We start from the raw sequence: 25,214 nt of genomic DNA on the forward strand, positions 1-25,214 counted from the left end.
ATTTCAACAAGAAAATCAAATAACTTACTTCAGTTATAAGTAAAGTAATGGAACGTATCTTAAAAGCTACATTTATGTCGCACTTAGAAAATAACAATCTCTTGACTAAGGAACAACATGGATTTTCTAAAAAAAAAAACTGTTGTACAAACCTTATAGAATCTATGGATCTAATAACTCAAGCAATGGAAGATAATTTACCAGTAGATATCATTTTCCTAGATATGAAAAAAGCTTTCGATTCCGTGCCTCACAACAGATTGTGTTTCTCAAAATAAAAAGGTATGGATTTAACAAAAAAGCAGTTAGATGGTGCAAAAATTTCGTAAGTAACAGAGTGCAACGTGTCGTCTGCAACGGCGGATTTTCAAATTGGTCTCCAGGTTCAAGTGGAGTACCGCAAGGGTCTGTCTTGGGTCCGTTTATGTTTATTGTTTATATAAACGACTTACCGAATGAGTTATCAACGAACTGTAAAATGTATGCTGATGATATTAAACTAATTAACATAATTAGATCATCTTTTGATATAAAAAAGACTCAAACAGATCTAAACAAATTAATGACATGGTCACAATTTTGGCTATTAAAATTTAATGTCAGCAAATGTAAACGCATGCATATAGGTAGCAAAAATACTAGGCATATATACACAATGTATGATTCAGTGCTAAATAGAGTTGAATTACCAGAAACAAAAATTGAAAAAAATTAGGATTTATGATTTCAAACGACTTAAAATGGTCCAGTCAAGTTAATTATGCGTCTGGTAAAGCTATTAAAATGTTAGGAATAACAGGAAAACATTCATTTAAAAGGAAAACATTCATTTAAAAACTTAGACATAAACGCATCTAAATTATTGTACACCTTTCTTGTAAGACCGCATTTAGACTACGCAAATTCAGTGTGGTGTCCTTACTTAGAACAAGATAAAAAAAAATTGAATCAATACAACGTAAAGCAACACGAACAAAATGTGTTCAAGGGAAAAACTATGAAAGTAGACTAACCTACTTTAAATTAACGACTCTTGAAAAAAGACGCGAACGTAATGACTTAATCCAACTTTTCAAAATAGTAAAAAAAATAGATAACTTAACATTGGAATACCCACCAGATTTAATAACTTCAAATACGAGAGGTCACAACATGAGGTTTCATAGACAATTAATTAAAAATCCAAATAGGTACTATTTCTTAACAAACCGTGTCATTAACAGCTGGAATAATTTAGATCAAAACATTGTAGATTCTAAAACACTATATCAATTTAAATCAAAGTTGGACTTATTTTTAACATAAATTGGCTGTTAAAGCCTAGATTACCTAGGCTCCGTACATTGTCATTGTACATATACACAGTTATTATTATGTTTAAATAAACTTAGCATCTAAAAAAGCCGCTTCTTGTACGCCAGAAATAGTTGGTCGTTGTTTTGAATGCGTCGCCAAGCAATATTAACAGACTGGTATAACTTCTGGGTCGCATATTTTGAATTGAGATGCAACCGGTTTTTTGGGTGATCAAGACAAAGCAACCGTAGTGTGTCAAAAAGGAATAAGACATTTAAACTTACTGGCAACAATGAAAAAATTCATTTTGTACCACCATTTGTGATATACAAAACCAAAAGAAACTTTTGTCCTGACTGGGCAAGAGGTAGTCCAGTTGGCACTAAATATTCAATTTCAAAATCAGGATGAATGGAGCGCAATACGTTTATTGAATGACTAAAAGAAGTATTTATACTCGAAAATTCTCGAGCAAATTGGTGGTATTATATGGACATACAACTCACATGGCTTTGGAAGTGGTATTGCTGTGCAAAAAACACAGTACAATCTTGATTTGTCTACCAGAGCATTCTTCACAAATTCTACAACCATTGGATAGAGGTGTCTATTATCATGTCAAACAAGCATGGAAAGAAATTCTTACAAAGTATTACAAAGTCTCAAAATGTAAGAATTTAGATAAACAAAATTTTCCACCGTTGCTCAAACTGCTGCACAAGAGTGGTGAATGCTTTACCCGCTTGCATGCAATTGCTGGTTACCACTACACTGGCTTATTTCCACTTAATAAAAACAATATAAATCATAAGGCATTAGCAATCACACAAATGGTGTGATTGCTACACTATCTTGCTTAGACACAGGTATATTATCTTCAACAGCCGCCGCTGCACCTACTCCAATTACCATCTTTCTCAGATACACCAGCTTCAAGTTTTGATAAGTATCAAGCATGTGTTGAGCGTTGCAAAAACAGTATCGAGATAGAGTAGAAGTAGTTTTTTTAAACCAGAAATTAGTGCAACATGTCAAAACTTGGCGGAAAATGTATTACCGAAGAAAATGTAATCGAGTTCCTCAAACAAAAAAATCAAGAAAAAGCAACAAAGGAAGCCGTGAAAGTTGCTTGACTTAACGCAAACCATAGACTCTCTATGTCAATTACTAAAATGCCTAAGCATAACAATGCTGAGCGACCTCAGCAAAACAGTAATAATGAACAAGTACTAGCAGCCTAATGATTAAAAGTTGCAAAATGTAAAAAGTGTAGAGTACAGTTACACACAGAAATGTTGCAATCGGAAATTTCGATGTGTCGGGAACGGTTGTGCAAATAAGCATGTTTACCAAATAAATATGTAGTTGGAACTAAATTTTTTTGGTGCAAAAAATGTAAAAACTTTAAAATAGTTTCCTAAATATAAGTTGTGTAAAAAAAAAAAAAAAAAAAAAATTAAAAAAAAAAGTTAAAACTTAAAAATTTTGATGCTTTCTCAAGTGTGCAGTTTTATCAAAATGTCGCCTAAAACCGCACAATTTGTTTTTCTTTATATTTAATATTTTCGATAATTTTTTTAACATATATTTATATTATCTTCGTAGTTCTTTATAACCTATCTAATAAAAAAATAAAATAAAAAAAAGTGAAAAAAAAAAGTTATTTAATTTTTATCGATTAGTGTGCGGTTTGACCCGGTTTTTTTTAAAGTTTTTTCGAACTTTTTCTAAAAGATTTGTGTAATCTTTGCATATTTTCTCATTGGCGAATAATTTGTTTTTTTTAGATATTTTATGTATAATTTCTGCTTAACTTTTGATGATTATTTTAAACCTTTAGTATTCCAGGGAGAATTAATGCTTTTTTGATTTATTGCTTTTTCATATAAAGGAAAATTGGCAAAAAAAAATTATCGTAAATGTTGTTTGCGTTATCACTTAAGTCGATGTTCTTCCAATCTTAAGTTCTTCAGACGTAACAGTTGATTAACATTCAATCTTGAATGTTAATCAGCTGTTACGTCGTAGTTAGAGCTTTGGACTAAATATAAGGTTACACGAGCATGTTTATTTTAATCCAGTGTTTTTTAATAAATTCCCAAGTTTTAATAAAAATTTTAATTCAAGTATAAAACTGAGAAATATTATTTAAAAATATATATTTAATTTGTATAATACATCTTAAAATTGTTTAAATATATAGTTAATTTGCTGGCTAACACCCGGTTAGGGTTCATCCATAAAGTACGCACGCTTTTAATTTTACTCTCCCCCTCTCGCATTTTGATAAACGGTTTTTTGAGTACCCTTAACCTCCGTAAAAGTACATACGCTTTTAACCTAACTACGCAACATTTTTTATAATTGAACCCCGGCTCCCCATCTCATAAACGTTATTTGCAGATTTTCTCTCTCGCATACGAGCGTACGAACTTTATGGACGATCCCTTAGTGTATTTAAAATTCATGAAAAAATTATTACTTTATGAAACTTTATACAGATGGCGGCTTAAATTATATTATGCATTTCTTGCGCGTTATTTTACTATACACTAATGTGCAATCTTTAAAAATTTAGAATTTAAACTTAACTCATATTTTATGAAATAATAACTCCACAAAAGAGTGCAAATTACGACCTTTACACTTAGTGGGGAATTTTAATTCTACCCTTTCCGCAAGAGTTTGTGAACTTATTTGTCGTAACTCCATTTAAAAATGATGAAATATATTTTATTGATATATTTTTAAAAGTAGTTTCAAACTTGTTGAGTTATTTTAAGAAAAAATTTTAATTACAAAAAGCAAGCTAAGTTATAAAGTTAAAATAAAACTATAAAAAATATATATAGCGCTAAAATCTTGAATAGCCCGTGGCCATAAATAATCGAAATTAAAACCACCTAACATCAAACTAACTTAAACTAAAGAAATATACTACTTTGAGTTTATTTTGATCAAAACAAACCTAATATTACTGTTATATGTGCTAATAACGATATTGTTTACGAACTTTAATGATATTGTGTTAAAAGGAGTAGTAAACAAAACTGATAATTAAATAAAACTAAACTAATAACTCGTAAATAAATTATCAAAAACTTTTAACATGAAATTTATCAAACTATTTAAATAAAGTAATCGCCACAGAAAATAAGAAAACACATGTTATATTGTAATCTTGTTATAAACGTATAAAACAATAATATTAAGACTAACTACAAAGAAAAATATTTACAGAATAAATACTATAATATAAAAATAGGGATAACAAAAAAGGATTTTTTTCCAATCTTAAATAGTTTTGTTATGGTCAGTTGTAGCTCCAATTTTTGCGATCATCTGAACCACTACGATACCATTGGGATATAGTCCTTTATAATTAAAGATTAAAAATAAAATAGCTGCAGTCGTGAAAATCATTAAACTTCAAACGGGCCCAATAAAAATTAAAATTATCTAACAAACAATACCTTCTTGTTCCAAATTTATCTCATGAGAATTCTCCAACACTTTATGAGGATAAGGGATTACAACTTTAAAATCATGCACACATATTTTAGTATTGGCACTCACATACCTATATGTAAATAAGTTCTTTGTACAATTATATAGGAAGTCAAATAATGTAAAAAGTCTATTTTAATTTTTATTCTAACAGCAGTATACTCACTCGTAGAGAGCATTTAGAGATGTAAACCTGTTTGTTTCCCAATCGATGACCTATATTCACAGAATAAGAAATACAATTTTTTTAAGATGCCGAGGCATCCTAAAAAAAAAAAAAAAAAAAAAAAAATTTAACAACATAAAAAACAACAACAAAAATACAAACATTTGTAATGATGAAAAAACGATAATAATCAATTAAAGTTACTATTGTATTGGGAAGTTTTATTCGAAGATTTATGTTATCAGTTGAACCGCTTTTCGATGTATGAGTTTGTTCTGTATCCTGTTGCTTAGCTTCACCAAAATGGCGCAACCTTTTTTCTTCTTCAAACTATAAGCATTGTGAAATATTCACAGTACATTTTCGTAATATAAAACAATTTGAAAGAAAGTATAAACTGTAAGATAAATATAATTAATTTTTATCTTGTAAAAAATTCCACCATTTTTTTTTTGAATTCTAATGATTTTAAATATGAACTATTAAGATTCTTTACTTCATAAAAAATTTTATGATACACATCTAATATAATCAAATATTGTTTCAACATTACGATCTTTAACATAAAACTAATTTTTCTTCTTTTCTATAATATTTTTCTATTAGCATACCTTTATTGATACATTAAGTAATACAGATCAAGCCGATGTGAAGATTCTAAGTTAAGAACCATAAAATTTATGTAACTCTTTTAAACTTAACACTAGTATGTAGACTTCTTTTTTCTAGTAACAAATGTTTTTTTAAAGACATCGCTGATAATTCTGATCGCTGCGATTATTAGACATAAAACTGTAGAAAATCTTGAACAATATTTGTGATTTATTTTACGTTCATGGTTTCTTAGATAAAACAGTTATATCAAATGTCCGACTTTTAACGTTATTGTCAAAATATCATGTTAGTTATTCCATGTCTAAATAATTCTTTGCTTTCTAGTTCATCTCACTTATTTTATCGTCATATTAATTTAAATTTATGGTTTTCTTTTCAATTTTTTTTCAGTGTCATATATTTTGCTTTGAGAAAAATAAAAAGTTGAGGCAATAGGGATTTAAAAATCATAAAAAAGTAACAATAACTTTTATTTAAAAAAGAATTCATTGGTTTAAACAGTTGCAGCAGTTTGTCCAAGATTTCTATCATTAGACCATTGTACAGTGTATGCTATTACATTATACAGTGTATGCTATTACAACTAAACCATATTAAACACTCGACTCATAAAACTCTAAAAAATTAACTCTACATTTATGTCACAGAGTTTTTATATTGACTAAATATAGGCCATGCTGTCATTTATTTATTAATGAAAATCCTTTTCTCAGAAATGATTTCTAATGTATTCAAATTCTTCAAACCAGTAAGTATGTTCTCGAATAAAAGCAGAAAAATTCTGTAAATAAGACGCTACTTATCTCTTACTAAACAATAACTTTTTTCAATAATAATAAACAACAACAACAAAAAAAGTTTAACTGAAACAAAATAAAAATAAAACTTAAAAAAATAATTATCCAAACAAAACCCAGTGGACTTTGTTTTTTGGCTAGGGTTCTTTTTAAAAAACCTGAATTTTTGCCTGGTTTACACACAAAATTTTCGTAAAATAATTATGTTTCCACTTTTAAATGCTAAGAATGTTTTAAATGTTAATATAATGAGAAATAAAAAAAATTTTAATGTTAAATGTTATAAGAAATAGCAATAATATGAAAATTAGTAATTAACTTTTTGATGCAGAATTCCTAAAAAATGCACTTATAATCTGGAAGTATGAAGAAAACATATAACATATAAAACATGAAACATTTAAAAATTATATATATATATATATATATATATATATATATATATATATATATATATATATATATATATATATATATATATATATATACACACACACACACACACACACACACATATGTAATAACCATCTCAGAAACCATGCATAAAAGTGTTAGCCTATAAATTTAAAAATTATTTTAAAACAAAAAAAAATGATAAAGTTTGAAATTATAATTTTGTATGATTCTGCTGTTTTTATTTAAACTTGTTGTGACATTTAAAGTAATAGGTAAATTAAAATGTTGAAAGCAAAAAATAATTTACACAGAGTTGGATTTGATACTATGAAGTTAGGTTATATCAACTAACCATTTTTCTATATTTAAGCATGTTTCATTTGCATTTAAGCATGTTTCCTTTGTATTTCTGAGTGCTTTTTTTGAATTCTGCATCAAACAGGCATTTAAAATTTTTCTATTACTAAACTTTGTTTTTTAAACTGTTTTGAGAAATTTTTGTCATAATCAACTTAACATAATTACCATAAACAATTTTTTTTATGATAATAGAATAAATTATTCTATTATCATAAAAAAATGTAATTAATTACCATTATTGCCAGTTTAAAACATGACTTTAATTACTCATCAAGAAAAAAAATAATTACCTTTATCCTCTTTTCCTTCTTCTCTGACTCAATATTCATCATTAAGTTGTGTTTTACCCTAATTTCTTCCTCTTTTTCCAATCTTAAAAAATACCATAGTTCATTATTAATTTATGTCTTAATCAGTGCATAAAAAAATAAAATTGATCACTCTCACAAATAGATAAATCCTTTCGAATAAAACTTCATCTATAAAACTCTTTTTGAAGCAACAATCTACTCTACATTTTCAATCTCATTTTATATGTTTTGCAAAAACTATAAAAAAACTAATTATCTGGCAAAATATTGAAGATATTTTTACACAAGTTTTTTTTTTTTTAAAAGTAGTTTATTGCAATACGCTTAAAAATATTTATGTAACTGATTAAGTATTTAACTGAATTTATATGGATAATCATAATAGGCTGCATACAATTATAGATACAGAAGAAATATAAAGATTTACACAAAAATGTACTCTAAATGCAAAAAATAGGAAATTGAATTAAATAAATGAAATCCAGTGATAAAAAGATTTGAAATTTATATATGAAAGATCAGCATCTGTGTTGTTTTGCAAGTTATTAGACTGTTAGAGTATGGTCACTTGAAATCCACTCATCAAAAGAAAACCTTTTTGAGCACTTTCAACTTAATTGAGCTTGCGTAATTCATAACAGTAAAATATTGCAAATTATATGAATCAGGAAAACAAGATGAAGGAAGTGAGATCCAAAGAACTGATTTTCAAGGAAAAAAACTGGACGAATAAGAATTTTTAGAGCACCTAGGAACAGCCACAGTAAAAGGATGAGACTTAATAAAATGACAAGTAACACTAGAATGAACTTTAGTAGATGGTACAAGCGACGCTAGCTCTTAAGGGCAGTGCCAATTATAGTAATTATAGAAAAGAGAAAGAAAAGTAACATTACAACGGTGTGATGTATGGAGGTTGGCTGCAAGAGCAGGTCCAACTATGTTAACAATGCGTTTTTGTACCTTGTCTAAAAAAAAAAAAGGGCATTATTGGAAGATCCGCCCCAGATATGGCAAGAGTATTCCATACAAAGACAGATTTGAGATTTATAGAAATAAAGAATAGAATCTGGAATAAGAAGGTGGCAAAGTACGGTAAAAAGATGCAATCTTAGCAAATGCTAATTTTGCAATCAATTATATATATGATTTCCAAGAAAGATCGAAAGTAAGAGTTAATCCTAGAAGATGAAGGGTAGATGAATCATAGATTACATTACTGTTCATAAATATAGGAAGATCTAGATTATTATGATAACAATTAGCTAAAAAAAATTGAGTTTTTTCTAAATTAAAGTTCACCAGCCACTGTGAGCCCTATGCTGTAGCAGAAGTGAGATCTTTTTCAAGCTCAAACGCCCCCTCCAAGCAGAGTTTTGGCTTCTTATCAAGACAAAAATAAATGGTAGTATCATTAGCAAACAATGCCATCTTAGATGTGAGAATATCTGGAAGATCAATGTAAATTAAAAAGAGTACAGGGTCAAGGATAGAACCTTGAGGAACCCCTGAAGTGACAGGATATCAAGAAGAGTGCTGTGCATCGAGGAAAACTTTAATACCACAACTTGTAAGGAAAGAATCAATAATCTTATACACAGTAAGAAGAATGAAAAACCTGATACACAGTAAGAAGAAAGCTTATGGAGAAGATCAGCATGCCAAACTTTATCAAAAGTTTTAGAAATGTCAAGAGCGATAGCCTTAACCTCTCCACATCTATCTAATGCACAATAAAACCTATCGGTTATTACTGTTAGAAAGTCAGCTGTAGAACGAGTAGATCGAAATCGATATTAATGATTAGAAAGTAAGTTATTAGATTTAGGATGAGAGGTTAAGTGTTTGTTAATTAAAGACTCAAAATCTTAGCTTATAACAGGAAGAAGACTCATAGGATGGTAATTAGATGAGTCTGATCGCTCTCCAGAGATTTTGAAAATAGCAACAATAGATGCTGCTATCCAGTAGGCTGGAAAACAAGATTCTGATAAGCACATGTTAAATAGTTTTGAAAGAATAGACAACAGCTCCGGAGAACACCTCTACATGACTATAACAGGTATGTTGTCTGGACCACAAGCTGTGGAAGAGTCTAAGCAGGAAATCACTTTAGATACAGAAGCTGGAATAATACGAATGTCAAGCAATGGATCAGCCTGTTTGTTGGCTATATCAGGTAAAACGCAACTAGAGGAACCAAGAGATGATATTGATGAAAAGTTTTCAGCATACAATTCAGCTTTGTCTTTAGGTGAGGTGACAAAATCTGAATTATACAAGAAAGGTGGAACAACAAATTTGCCTTTATTAAAGATACAGAAAGTGGTCACGAGAGCCTAATTTTTTCGAGTTTGACTTTTAGTTTGACTGAACGATGTTTGCAATTAAGTATTGATTTTGCTTTCCTTTCCAATGAAAAAAACTCTTCCAGGATCATTTTTTCCATACCGTTGTAAATGGCAACCAGTCTACTGTAAAAGTTTAAAGAGGTTTGTTTATATTTCTCACACTTTTATTTTCAATTACAAACTTCTTCAAGTTTATTTAATTTTCTGTTTAAAAAAAAGAGAGAAACCAGAAAACTTAACATAATTTTTGTTAGTTCTTAAAAAATGCTAAACTGTATTGATAACAATCAAATATAAATAAAAAGAATTATAACTTATCAGACCTTGTTTCAAAGCGTTACACGTAGAGCAATTTACGTACACCTTAAGTGATTTTTACCTTTTCAATTAGCGGTAAGATAAAAGAAATAATTAATTTTTAAAAAAACCACATTAACTTTTTGAATGACGAAATGTAAAAATAATTGTTGTAACTTTTTATTACGATGATATTTCTTATCTTTTTATAACGATTATATTCAATGTAATTTTATGCTAACCTTTTAAGCTAAATATCTAGCAACATGAAAAAAGTTTGTCAATTCTTAACTGCAAATTATTTGCAGATGTTTTTAATAAAAATTCAGTAAAAAACTCTATAAAAATTTATATTACAAAAAAGATTTATATTCTGTTATCTCTGGTAACAAAAATATTTATAAGACATTTTTTCGAGATATTAAAAAAAATGTGCCAAAATGAACAATTTTTTTAAATTTTACTGAAAATTCTTCACTAATTATTACTCTTTGCTTTTCTTATTAGTAAAAGGTATGTAGATACCTTTAACTTCAAGATATACAATGGGAGGGGGGCCGGCACAGTAGAAAAAAATAATAACCTGTTACTCTCAACTTTTGAATGAAGACAATTTGCTAAATTTCTTCTGCACTTGATTCAATAAACTTTTTTTTCATAAATCAAGTTATATTATAAAGTTAAAGACACTAATATTATGTTAAATATATTTATATAATGGAGGTTTCATTATGCACGCACACATTACAGACTCCTTTAAATTAATACTAAGTCACATTTTAGTTTAATGTCTTAATTCTTTATTAATGACTACGTATTTTTCTAAATAAAATAAGACAAACGAGTATATAAAAACCTAGTATATTTCTATTCTCTTGAAATTGTTTAAGGTTTGAATATGGATTGTATTTTGAAAGACAAAAGAGTTACTTTGAAAACTTTTAAATCCTGGGACTTATCTGATGTTTATCGAATTAAAACTATCACAGAAAAAGAGAAGATTAAAACCATATATAACTTGTGTGATCTTCAGCAAAATAAAATTTTATCCAAAACCAATTGTGTCGTAAGGTAACCAATTGTAAGTAACTAATTGTGTATAAATAGCACAAGCCATGTAAAAATATTTTAACATGTTAATAGTTAGTATACATGGCCGATGACCCAGGTTTTGAAGTGGCCGATGACCCAGGTTTTGAAGTGGCCGATGACCCAGGTTTTGAAGTGGCCGATGACCCAGATTTTGAAGTGGTCAATAGTCAATTTCTAAAAAAAGGTCCTCTATATCCTAAATTTTCTGGAAAAAAAAAAAAAAAAAGTCTTCTATAAAAAAGTAGAGGGGGGGGGGGGGGAAGGGGTTTACCTCATTTATTCTCCTTTTTATTTTATTATTCTAAATTAAATTGCTTGCAAATGAAAAAAAAGTTTTGTAATTATACGCAGAATGAAAACACTCTTGAGTTTGTTTATAAGTTAATTTTTAATGAACAATTTTTAACGAGTGTTTATTTTAAACAGAAACGATTCAAATTATTAAATATACTTATATTGTTTTAGTTGAGCATTTTTTTAAGTTTGCACGATTAAAATATTGCGTATAAGTACTTAAAAAATTTTTTGTTTTGAGAATAATTAACAAAAGAGTTTGCATAATTTATAATTTTATACAATTTTTTTTTGAATTTTATTTGACAATATTAAAATAAATTAAGAATTTAATTGTTAAAAACGATTCTTCTCTATAGCTCTGTGTTTCATTGTGATTTGTTTAAATGTTAAACATTTATCCGTTAAACATAAAAATTTATTCATTAAATTCCTGGCGAACGCATTTTAACTATGTATCAAAAATACGCTCAAAACAGACATAAAACTTTTTTGTATTTTTATATAACGCAAGTGAAAACACTAAGCAACATAAATTTAAAAAATATACTTATAAACCTAAATTATTTTTTGCTAGTCAAAACAAAATCGCTGTTCAAGTAATTAACAAGATTTTTGTTTATCAATATGTTAATATTCTTTGTTTACTTCCAAAATTTAAAAAAATAAAAAATCATTGTTTTTTTTATTCAATAACACAATTACTAATTTCAGAAATAATAAAAAATAAATATATATATATATATATATATATATATATATATATATATATATATATATATATATATATATATATATTTTACTAAATAATATTTAACTAAAATTAATATTTTGGCTACTTGAGTTAATTGTTAAAGTGAACTAGTTTGCGGTTATTTATTTATTGCGGTAGTAAAAACACTTAATGTCTATAAAAAAATATATAGATAATTTTATAATGTCAAATATCGAGTTAAGCAATGGCGCAATTCATGGCTGAAGGCCTATTCATTGCGCAACCGTAAGCCATGACTAGGGGTCTATTTTAATATTCTAAAAAAAGAGATGAAAAGCTCACATTGAAAAATTTGCCAGAGAATTTTTAACTTTTTCAAATTAATCTTGTTTATTCTTTTATATTTCTAATACCTTTGTATTATTAATGTTTTTTAAATTATAAATTTTTGTAAATAATTTTAAATCACTGATAATATACAATGTTAAGAGTATATGGCTGCAAAACTAATTATCAAAGTACCAAAAACAATAAAAGCTTTGCAAAAAATTTTTTTTTCTTTTTTTCTTTAGGTGCCCCAATTAGTCCTAACGGTCTTGTTAATGAGTGCATTTAACCAGGAAGTTCATGCCTCCTTCCTTAGGGTGATGCGAAAATATGTCCAGAGCTCGTTTTGAACCTGGATCTCCTGCTTATAAAGCAAGCGCTCTAACCGCTGCACCACGGCCGCATAAAATAAAAGTTTATCGTTTTCCTAAAGATAAAGAACAAAGAAATATTTGGATAAAAAGTATTCCAAATTCTAATTATTTAGTTTCAGATAAAACTGTTATTTGCCAATTACATTGGCCAGCAGTTTTCGAAAAAGTTACTGTTCAAGGAAAACAAAGACCAAAAAATCTGTATGGCCACCATCTGTATGGCCAGAAATACCTTCAAGTCAAATACCTACTCCATTACCACTCTATCGCACAACATAGAAATCTTTTAGCGTTGTTAGAAATGTTAGAACTGATGAGCTTAGTACTATTTTATTGGCTGATACAGCAACATATTGATTTTAAAAATGTTTTATTAAATTATCTCATTTTGTAACATTTTATTGTGAAATAAAATGTTTTATAAAAAGTTTCTGTAAAAATCGTATAAATATTGTTGAGTCTTGGTCAAAGTTTGAGAAAATACTACATTTTTTAAATATCATGGAAATAGATCATAAGAAAAACATGATTCAGCAACAAATATCAGTTATGTCTGGAAAGCTTATTGAAAAAAAAAATGAATCAAATACAATTTTAGGTAGTTTTGAATATTTTTCAACATCTCGTGCTTTATACAGTAAACTAAGAAACAATTTTCAATTGCCATCAGTCAGTCCTTTGACACGCATTACATCAAAAGTTTGCAAAATTAATGAATGCTAGTTTCTTAGACTCAGTTTTCAAAAACATTGAAAAAAACAAACAAAAAATTTGTATAAGTATTCATGATGATAATTATTCACGATATGTCAAAAAAATGATACTTTATCATGGTGGAACATTGTTTGGTTAAACTTTAGATGATCCATCATTATTGGCTAAAACTGTGTTGGGAATTATGATAGTATGTCTCAAAGGTGGTTTTAAATTTCTGTATAAGATGATTCCAATTTCAAAATTAAGTTCAAATTTTCTGTTTAAACAAATAAACTCCAGCATAAAACTTATAAAATATTAATATATGTTTGACTTAGTTCATCTTTCGAAAAACATTAGGAATCTATGGCTCACAGAAAAAAAATGGGGAACTAGTGTACAGTAATAATGGTATTCAAAGAACAGCTAAATGGGAGCACCTCAAATGCTTATACCAACTAGAATCAGAAAAGTTAGTCAATTGTCAGACTTGAATGAAATTGCAATAGCTCCCAAGCCAATTGAAAGGCAAAATGTATTAAGACACAATGAGCCACTAGAAGCACCTATTTGTAGTCCTGATGATTGATGTCATAATACTCTACTTCAGTTTGGTGATATGGCTCTTGAAATGTGTTGTAAAAATGGCAAAAGAATGAAGCAGTTAACTTATGATACTGCAAAATCAATTCACCATACTTGCTATGGTACTGTCGAGCTATGTAAATATTTACTAGCAACAAGTCATAATTATGTTCTTCTTGGTATGTTTAAAAGTGACCACTTACAAAAAGAATTTGGGAAATTGAGACAAGGTTCCGGGGTGCCTAAATTATAGATGTTCAACAAATTATTGAAAAATTGCATATAAATCACACATCACTGTTATCTTTAAATATTGACATAGATTCTTTTGATTTTAGTTCAGGTCATGAGTGTGCTTCTTATACTTATGTTTTATGTGAAGCAGGTAGTGAAATATTATACAATTTAGAAAAACTAGAGTCATTAATTTCTAATACTACCAAAATGTCTTTGATCTATAATTGCTGGATATGTATGTAGAAATATAATGAAAACAATTTGTTCAATCAAACATTACTTTATTATAAAAAGTTTGGTGAGTACCTAAAGTCTATAGATTGTGGTGGTCTTAAAATTCCACCAGACAATGTTTGCCAATGGTTTTTTTTTTGCTTTGTGTTATTCCATTCGATAAAAGATAAAGTTTGTCATAAGTCCTTAAGTGACATCTTTTTGCTGGTTTCTGAATTTTACTATTTTAAAATTAATCAGCAACACACTTGCTAAAATTTTTTTAAACAATTTTTGTGCACAAATTACCCCAAGATCTAATAAAGAACCTACATTAAAAGTTTTAAAGTTATCATAAATTTGTTTAGAAAAGAATGATTTGTATCTGTTTTTGTTAAAATATATGCGAATATTTTCTTTGTTTTAACTTTTTTTTTTTTAAATATAAAATTTTAACTTTTTATTACATTTTAATATAAATATTTCTAAATAAACTAATTAAACTTATTAAGAGTCATATTTTGACTCCAAAATAAATTTTTATAGCAGAGTTGCTGATAATTCGTAAAAAGAATAGGCCCCCAGTTACAGTTTACGGTAGCGCGATGAATGGCCTTCAGTATAGATCGACTTGCATTAAGCTAATGCATTAAGCACTTTTTATTTAAAACAAGACCTGACTTATAGTAATAATAAGTTAATAAAAAGAATTATAACTATTGTTATAAAATGAAAATTATTGTTTTAAAATGAAAAATTATTCTATTAGTTGTTTTTTGATTGATCAATTAGCAACTTTAATTGATCAATTTATCTTTAATCAGAGAGAACCCCAAGTGAGTGATGTCTATTTGTAAAAAAAAATTGTTTTTGAAAATAAAAGTGTTTAATAACATTATTTTTTTTGTTTTAATTTTATTTAGGTGCCCCAAGAAGTCCTTACGGTATTACCGATGGCGCAAAACTTACTCAGAGGTGGGGTTTGAACCACAGATCGCTACCACTGAACCCAGACTGCTCATATAATAAAGTAAGATCATTATAATCATTATAAAGTAAGACTTTTTAAAATAATTTTTCTAATGCAGAACTCTAAAAAAAAAAACAACTTAAATTCAAAAGGAAAAAAATAGTGTTTTTTAAAGCTTCATTTTGAAAAACAGATTTCAATTACTTAACATTGCTTCACATTAATGGTCATCCCTTACTAATCAGCTCAAATTCAAAATTTATTTATGAGTTAAAGTTTATTTAGAAAAGTGTAAACAAAAATTGTAATAAAATAAACTAAATACCTTTTTTAAAACTCCTCAACAGATACAGATCTGGCACAAAAACACTAAATTTAGCATTCATATTGTGTTTTAATAGCCAGAATACCCAAAAAGAGCAATATCAGGTTGTTTATGAGATAAAAATTGTATGAATTTTGAGTTTCTATTGTGGTATTTAAATTTTTTGAAATCTTAATGACCTTTCAGTCAAATCTGAACAACATAGGGTCATACACTATCAATAGCTAATAGATCCAACAGTCAATACTTGATATAACCACCGTTGCTGCTGATTATTTGCGCCACACCTGTATAAGAAGTGAGCGCAAGTAACGGATGTCTTGATTGTGATTCCATACTTGGAATATGCTTTCAATCAAGTAACGCTTGGTGGTGGTTTTTATTGCATATACCTTACGCTTGATGAGTTGCCAGAAGTTCTCAATAGGATTCATGTCATGTCAGTTTCCTGACCTGCTTACTGACCCTTTTACTGTATGGCAAGGAGCTCTTTCTTGCATGAAAATTATATTGTTGTTAGGAAACTATGCAGCCATTTGGGGTAACTTGGACAGCAGGATTTTAATGTATTGGTCCTGGCATATGATTCTAATCACGATGTGCAGACATTAAAGATTGAGCAGAGATAGCTCCCCAAACCTTAACAGAAGTGGGATGCTTGACGGTTGTGGAAAGAAATTCCAAAAAAAGAGCTTCATTGCTTTGTTGTCTAACAAACAGTGAGGATTCCTGCATGATATTAATTTTGCTCTGATCACTAAAGCACACCTGTAATCACAAAAAAATGTAAATATTGCTCAGGATCTACATTTACAGTACAGCAATTTGTATTCTGACCAAGATACAAATCCTTCTTAACTCTATTAACTGAAGCTGCAGAAATGTGACATATCTCAGCAATCTCCCTCTGACTGTAGTGCTGCTCTTTAATAAGTGTTTTCATTGCTAAAACCATTCTTAGAGTTAAATCTTTCACTTTACCCATTTTAGGTCTTAAATTAATTGTTTTTTTTATAAAATACTTATTTTTCAGTTAAATAACCTTCACCTATAAACAGAAAACACAAACAATTTAAAAACATAGATATAAATAGAGTAAAATATTTAAATATAATAATAAACATTTTGAAGTTTTTTAACTGCTTAAAAATGTTTATTATTATATTTCAATGTGTTTCTTATGATTTGGTGAGATCTGTAACTTTTAACTTTAATTTTTTTATATTTTCAGTTGAACATTAAAGTATTACATCAAAGGTTATAATTGATGGTTATGATAATAAACTTGTTGTTGAAATATATGTAGTAAATAAAAGAAAAAATTAAAACAGTAAAATACTAAATAATACAAAATAGAGCAGTAAATGAAAATAGAGCAGTAAATGCTGTTAAAGTTTTTAATTAAAGTTTGTTTAATTAAAGTTTATTCTTTTTTTTTTTACTATTTTTATTAATAGTTTTATTATCAAAACATATTTTTCAAATTTTTGAAATATATTTATTTCTAGTAATATTGGTGTCTATAATAATAGATCTAAAAAAAGAAAAATATTTCATAATTTACATTTGGAAATCTTTTTTTTTCTTCCTATTTATAACAAAATGTTATACCCAAGTAATTTGCTGAATCGCACATCTGCTAACCTTTAAACAAATTAGTACCTCCAATTGGTTTTTGTAATTATACTTACTTGGATCGCTTTATCATCTCTAAGCGCTGCTTCTCTTGAAACTTATGCTTCTCGTCAAGACTTTTAGTGTATCGAGAGCTCATAACATCCTTTAATTAAAATAATAACTACTACTTGTACAATATTTATAGAAAAAGAAACTTTTAATAAAAAGTTATAAGTAAATAGTAAATATAAAAACAGAAATTTACAATCAAATACATTATGTATGAGAAAACACAAAAACGAAAAAACTTTTGAAGACAAATATACTTAAATAAAACATTAAAAAAATTAAGATATAATTTTATAAAGACAAATAACATAGACAAATAATAAAAAAATTTGCACAAAAAGCAATAATTAAACTTCTAACTTGATAAGGTTGCACTCCCTCAGAAGAACAACTTGTTAGAGAGGTTTTATTTATGTGTTCCTTGTGTTGCATAGGTTTGTTAATCTTCAATTCAGAATGCAATTCTATCCTGAATTAAATATTTGATATGATTATGAAAAATATGCTTTTTTGATACCAGCAGCTGTATCAATGCTTTAATATAGAGTTGGCATTTTCTTTTTTTAAACAAAACTTCTGAATATTACAAGTAAACCAAGGTAATTTATATTTATTTCAAGAGATTACAGGTAATTCTAGGTAATTTATTACTCATTATTATACTTACTTACCACTATAAATTATAAATATAAAGAGTACTCATGATTCTTAAATAAAAAACTAATTTTAAATATAACAAAAAGATATTTTAATTGCAAAAAATTATCTAAAGAATAACTGCAATATTTTAAATTTCAATTCGCTTGCAAATGGGTAGAAAAGCAGTGTCAAATGGCAAATTATTGGACTGGTCAAATCGAAGAACAAACGTTGGAATTAGTAAACTTTTGGCTGTTTTTGAATTTTGCATGCAAAACAGTAAAAACCTGAGAGCTAACAGGTAACATCATTGACATGCCGTGTTCTATAAGACTACTAAAGTGTAGTGACCATGACAAAAGAAGCATATTCAGAACCAGGAGCAAAAATCCTAGGTTCAGCAATAAAAAGCTAGCTCAAATATTCAACCATTCCTTATCTAATCGAAATGTAAGCAAAGAACTTGTTAGAAGAACATTACCAAAAAAATGGTATTGGGTCTTACATTGCAATAAGAAAAACTATCCTGTCAATCATGGACTGACGCAAAAGACAAAAATGCAAAAAAAAAATGTTTGCATTTGGCAGTTGCAGATTGGGCAAAAGTAATTTTCAGTGATGAGTCAAATTTTCAGGTTGTGAACCGCAAAGGAAGAATATACATTAAAAGGTTTGCAACTGAGAAATATTGTGAGCACTATTTAAAAGCAAGATGACAAGGTGGTGGAGGCTCAGTAGGCATATGGGGATTTTTTTTCCACAAAGGCCTCAGTTTTTGTGAGCTGTATAATGGCTGTATCAACCAATATACCTACAAAAACACACTTGAAACACGTTTAATTCCATCGAAAAGGCAATTGTACACCAGAAGCAAGAAATACATCTTCCAGCAAGACAGGGCTCCAGCACACACAGCACATAGTATAACAAACTGGTTTACCACAAAGAAAACCAATTTGTTGCCTTGGTTCCCTAAATCGCCAGATATCAACCCAGTAGAAAATATTTGGTCATGGATCAACACTCAATTGGTAAACCATCAAATTCAATCAACTGAGCATTTGAAGCAACTTCTAAACAAGTTTTAGTTAGAAGTGTCACATGAGATGTGCATGAAATTAGTCGAATCAATGTAGAGACAAGTTCTTATTTGCTATCGAGTAAAAGGAGGACACTAATTAAATATAAAACTTGTATTTTTTTAAAATTTTTTGTGTTTCTTATTTTATGATTATATATTTATTAATTTTTTTGAATTATTTTTTTCAACTATCTTATTGATGTTAATTGTACAGCTAATAGATCGTTCTTTTAAAAATAAAAAAAATTAATTAAATTCATTTTCCTTATTTTTTTTTAGTCGAAATAACCCTGAAAAGTTTGATTTAAATTACCATCACTACTAAACTTTTGTGCATAGCTGTATAGTTTATGTTATAGATTTCAAAAAAACGGAAAAAAAACAAAAACTATTAAAAAGGTAAAAAACATTATATAAATAGACTTGACCTAATAATTTTAATTGACTTAATCTATTAATCTATTTTCTTTTTGTAAAAGCATTAAACTCACTAACTTTATGTGAAAAATGAAAAATGAAAAAGTGCAAAAATAAAAAATTTGCTATACCCTCCAATTAACTCAAACTTAGCTTCAAAACTTTTAAATCAAAATATCAATATTAAGGTTGAATTTACCTTTTTGGATCCCTAGGACAAAGTTTTGGGGCCCTAGGACCCATAAATCTTGGACCCTAGAAACCCAAAAACTTAGGCCCCAGGTCTTTAATATTTAGGTTAGGGTTAGTCCTTTGAAGAAGCCCTTTTTAAAACTAACTATTACTTTAATATGGGAGAAATTTTTAAAAACCTTAAATTCTCCAATATGAAATGTTTTTTCTTGATTTTTTATTCTGTTTTATTTGAATAAAAGAGAATAACAATAAATTTTTTATAAACTTTATTTTTATTTTATTTGAAATTTCACTGGTTTAAAATAATTTATATTTTAAAGTAAATATTTGAACTAAAAACTAATTTAATGCTGAATTTTCTTTTCACATTATTCTCAAGTCAGCAAATTACTTTATATTTATATGCAAATTTTTGAATACTGCATTCAACTTATTTAAATTATTTTTAAAAACATTGTTTGTAGTGCAAACTCAAATTCCTCTATTTTTGAAAGAATAATTTGTGCTTCAAGAATTGAAAGATCAATTTGTGTTGAGTCAAAATTTTTGTCATCAGAAATATTTGTTAATGCAGCCATTGTATTTCTATAATCATTCCTCATTACCTTGACAAATTCAGCTGATTTTTTCAAGGTAATGAGTAATGATTATGAAACAATTCATTTTTTTCCCCAGACGTTTAACTACTTTTTCAGAAATTTCTAGCAGAACAATATCATTTAGATATTTAACTATTGATAAATTATAAGAACCTATAGAACTACAGAAAATTGATCCATGTGCAATACATGTCGAGCGGAATCAAATTTCAATAGAAATTCTATAGTATTTTTATGTCTGCGTTAAGGGCATTCATATATAAATATATGTAGAAAAAAGTCAAATATGTAAAAGGACTTTTACATATTACTGTTTGACTTTTACATATTATTAATCCATCATGTGACAGAATTTCAAGATATTCTGTTGAGACCTGATTGAAAGATTATGATGTCAGACAGTAAGCACAGTTAGATTTATTTACAACCTTTTTTGTGATGTAACCAGCTACATTTATGGCAACTTCGTAAGAGTCATGAGACAGCTCATTCTCCTAAATATTGTTGCTAAATTTTTCAAACTTTAATAAAAGGTCATTTTTATCAATTTTTGTATCAAATTTCATGTTGCTTATCCAACTATTGATAATGACTTTAATTAGGAGATTTTATGCATAATAGAATGCATCGCTTGATACCATAGTTTATAAAAATCACTAATTTTCAAAGTGTGTACTCATATTCTCATGTAAAATTAAATTTTAATAGTAGAAATCTCTTTCTTTCTAAGCCTCTGATTACAAAGACAAAGAAAATCAAGTATAGGAACTTTTTGCAATAGAGGACATGAACAATATGCACAAAACATGTGCACCTATCTTTCAGTTTTTGGGATCATTGCAAAATGATGCTGCCTCTGTGCATATATGATTGTATGAGTACATGCTATGACATCAAAGAGACTATCACTAATTGTTTTATTGGTTGCTTCTTTATAGAGTTTTGTGTTTTTCAAAAATTTGGATATTTTATTCCATAGTTTCTCTATTTTTTCTCCGAGTAATTATTTCGAAATTGTAACTGGTGGTTTAAACTGACTATTTGCTTTTATTTTGCTATTGAGCTGTCACAAGTTTAGCAAGTTCTTTGCTTAGTTTGGTAACAAAATTATGTTTTCTATATTCAAACTCTATTTCTTTTCTTTCCTAAAAGGTAGATATAGGTTTAGTTATTTTTCACGAATAATTTATATAATGTGAATATATATTTTTAATATAATTACAAACTTTTAAAAATATTTTAAAAGTTCGAAAAAAAAATTAAAAGCTAATCTTTAGAAGAATTCCCATTTGAATTACTGATCTTTTGTGGGTAACTCCAACAAAACAAACTCTTTTCCAACAAAATTCAACAATTTCGTTGCTAAATTGTCTAGTTTCTTAACCCTGATTGGTGCCCTAATTTATCAAAATTCCCCTTTTTTTTTAGGTACCTTCTTTTTATTTGGCACCTCTTGGATATCTACCAACTGAGACAAACTGTCTCTTTTGCCCCCATCCCTCTTGGTGGTCCTGTGTATAATTACTCATTGTTAGTACTTTTATTAAAAAAACAACAACACATTATTAAAAAGTATTTGTGATCTTTTAAAACTAAAGGAACACTTTGTTGTTTCCAGGATAAAAAGTTTGGGTAGATAATTTAAAAGTTTTTTTTAGTTAAACCTTATGCAATAAACTCCGAGAAATTTCAACAGCTTCCACATAAATAATATCATCAAACTCCATGAAATTGAAAGGTGGAACTACAAACCATTTTGAATTTAATAAATTATTTCTTTTATTTTTTAGTAAATGAACACTGTCATATAAATTGTAAACCCAGTGTCATATAAAAGTAAAAATTATGTCATTATCTTGTTCACCGAATTTTAAACGTAGAATCTTGAATGATGAAACATGTGTTGCATGATTGTCAGTTATTATAGTACATTAAAATCGTACATTAAAAGATGCTTTACATAAAGTTTCTAATGTTTCTTCTATATGTGAACTAATCAAAGAACCAGAAATTGGGACAGGCCTTAATAACAAAGGAAATCAATTCTTTTAAGCTAAACACCATGAACACAACTATACGAGAATAGAAATTACCATCATCATCAGCACCAATCAAACTTTCTCCCTGATTATTTACATTATTACTATTATTATATTGAATTAAATCTAACGGCTGTATTTTTGTAAAATCAATGAACTTGATATAATCTTCTTTTAATTAATTATTTCATTTTCTATTTTATTTACATATTTTAAACTGTTTAAAACAACTAGAATATTTAATTTTCTATAAATTTTTAACAGTAAAAAAAATTATTAGAAACTCTAACACAACAATCTATAAATTTAAAACAGTTATAAAAAACTATTAAAAATGACGAAAACATTATCGTGATAAAATGTTAAAACTTACAAATTTTCACGAAAACCTGCACAATCACAAACAGTATGATAATTAAATTCTTGTTAAGTAAGTTTTCTTATCTAAGTAACCATATCAAATTCCCATGATATTTCTATCTATTGCCTTTTCATTCAATGTATTTTTTAATAAAAAGTAAGCGTTCACTTTTTTCATTCGATAAAATAAAGCAAAAGAAAAAAATGTGTCTAAATAATAGAATCTTTAACGATATAATACTTTTTTTGATTGTTTATAGAAAAAGTATTAGATCGTAATCGTAAATATTTTGATCGTTTTGTAATCATTTCACTAGTTTAATGCTTAGAATTTTACTAGTTTAATGCTTAGAAAAAAATCATACGCCATTACAAGTTATTATTTAATATTTTAATTTTAAGGGGTTACAATGCGCTAAAATAAAATTAAAAGTTGTCACAATTTTCTTCCTTGCTTTTTTCCCAAATCCAATATTGTAACTGTCGCTAGATCAATGTCTGTTTTTCCTGACTTTCTTTTTCTTTTTTTCAGATAATGATGAAAATTTGCTGACAATTGTCTAACTTTATCATTATATCATTCGTCCATAGCAGTATCAGGTTCAAATTTGTCAATCTCAAGACCTTCTTCACTTATCCGAAGTAGAGATTCTAAGAGATCTCGTCTAAGACAACTTCTCCAGTCATTTTTTATGCGATTCATACATGAAAACATTTGTTCAACTTTCGCATTTGTAAAAGGACAAATTAAAAATAGTTCAAAAATATCAAGAATATTTCGGCATTTTTGACCAAATTTGATTTGGAAAAAACAATTTCCCAAAATTTCAAATAATACTCATTTCGATTGTTACTTTTGATGGGAAACGTGTATGCTTTTAAAATGATCCACCAATTAAAAATTCAGAAAAATGTTCAACAACTTCACCGATAGCTTTATTGCCAAAAGTTCCATCATTCACATTTAACAGCCAGTTATAAACGTCAAGTAAAGCTACCAAATGTATAAACAATGGTGATTTTTAGAGAGATTGAAAATGGCCTTCCATACATATGGTAATATTTGCAATAATTAGCTTGTACTGGTCAAGAACATGGCTATTAACTTCGGTATATTGATAAAGTGCAATATTTTGATAACATTGCTTTGAATCAATTGTCTCAATATCTTTAGACAGTTTTTTATAATGGGTCATAACACTTGTATCATCAAGCAAATTGTCTAGCGAATTTTCTAAAAGAATTTGCAGCTTGGCCATTGTTTATGTAAATTCTTGAACTCTTCTTACAGCTTTTACTGGATCATGAATATTGTTCTGAAAACTTAAACTCAGACGCCGAAGGGGAGATAAAACATCAAGATATATTGATAAATAGGCACAGACGCATTTTTCCATTGCTTTAAAAAACCCTTTAACTCTGCTCTCTTTGCTACCTGGGAGTCTGTTATAGCCAATGATTCAATATGTGTCATAAACACACCATAATTTTCTAAAGCAATTTTCATTGCTTTATACTTGTGATCAATCCATCGAGTTCTGCATGCTTTTGTTGGTTTTGGAACGCTACCCCAAGCTTCGGCTAATCCTTGTACTTCTCAGTAGCGCTTTGGTGACTTTTGATACAAGTGATAAAGTTGTAAAAGTAGTTTGTCAACAGTTTTGAAGGCAGATAAATTTTCAAATGCATCTTTTAAAGCAAGTTCAAGTCGATGGTTAAAACAGTGTTCAACTTCCAGCCAAGGAGAACCTTCCTTTAGTAATGCGCCTAAACCAGCATAAGCTCCTAGATTAATGTTAGCTCCATCAAGATTTACACCCAATAGATGTTTATAAGAATTGGTAATACCAACTCTTGTAAAAGCGTCTGTTATACATTTTTTCAGGCTAACAGCATTAGAATTCTCTGCCGTTTCAATAGATAAGAATTCTACTTTCGGACTTCCGACTTTTAAATAAAGAATGTAAATCAATTCCTGTTCAGATACAGCTTAATCTGTGCTTCCATCACAGAGAACACAGTAAAATCTACAATTTTTTAAACATTCAGTTAATTTGTTTTTAATTAATTAAAAACAAATTAACTGTGCCAATGTAATCTGTAAACATTGCAGCTGCACGGTCAGTGCCATAAGAATTTCCTAAATTTGTAACCTTATTCTTCTTTTCTAATGCAATCAAATAAGGATAATCTGTGAATGGATGCTCTCGTTTTTACAAGTAATACGCAATATTAAACTTTTTCCGTAACGAGTCAGCGTCTTTTACGGCCATT

The 25,214-nt window shown here is 28.0% G+C and overlaps 1 protein-coding gene across 1 annotated transcript in view; it reads right to left on the minus strand.

The window, feature by feature from the left end:
• Positions 1–4,588: 4,588 nt before the first annotated feature.
• The window catches only part of LOC100213036 (UBX domain-containing protein 1), a 58,364-nt gene continuing 37,738 nt past the window's right edge, over positions 4,589–25,214 (minus strand). The window contains exons 8-14 of the mRNA XM_065817020.1: positions 17,971–18,079; positions 17,616–17,704; positions 7,428–7,509; positions 5,174–5,299; positions 4,970–5,019; positions 4,770–4,876; positions 4,589–4,670 (exon numbers count right to left, since the gene is read on the minus strand). Coding sequence (XP_065673092.1) covers positions 4,591–4,670; positions 4,770–4,876; positions 4,970–5,019; positions 5,174–5,299; positions 7,428–7,509; positions 17,616–17,704; positions 17,971–18,079 — 643 coding nt within the window. The 3' untranslated portion in view covers positions 4,589–4,590. The remainder of the gene's footprint in view (positions 4,671–4,769; positions 4,877–4,969; positions 5,020–5,173; positions 5,300–7,427; positions 7,510–17,615; positions 17,705–17,970; positions 18,080–25,214) is intronic.

Source organism: Hydra vulgaris, chromosome 13 (genome assembly GCF_038396675.1).
Source record: "Hydra vulgaris chromosome 13, alternate assembly HydraT2T_AEP".
NCBI classification, from domain to species: domain Eukaryota; kingdom Metazoa; phylum Cnidaria; class Hydrozoa; order Anthoathecata; family Hydridae; genus Hydra; species Hydra vulgaris.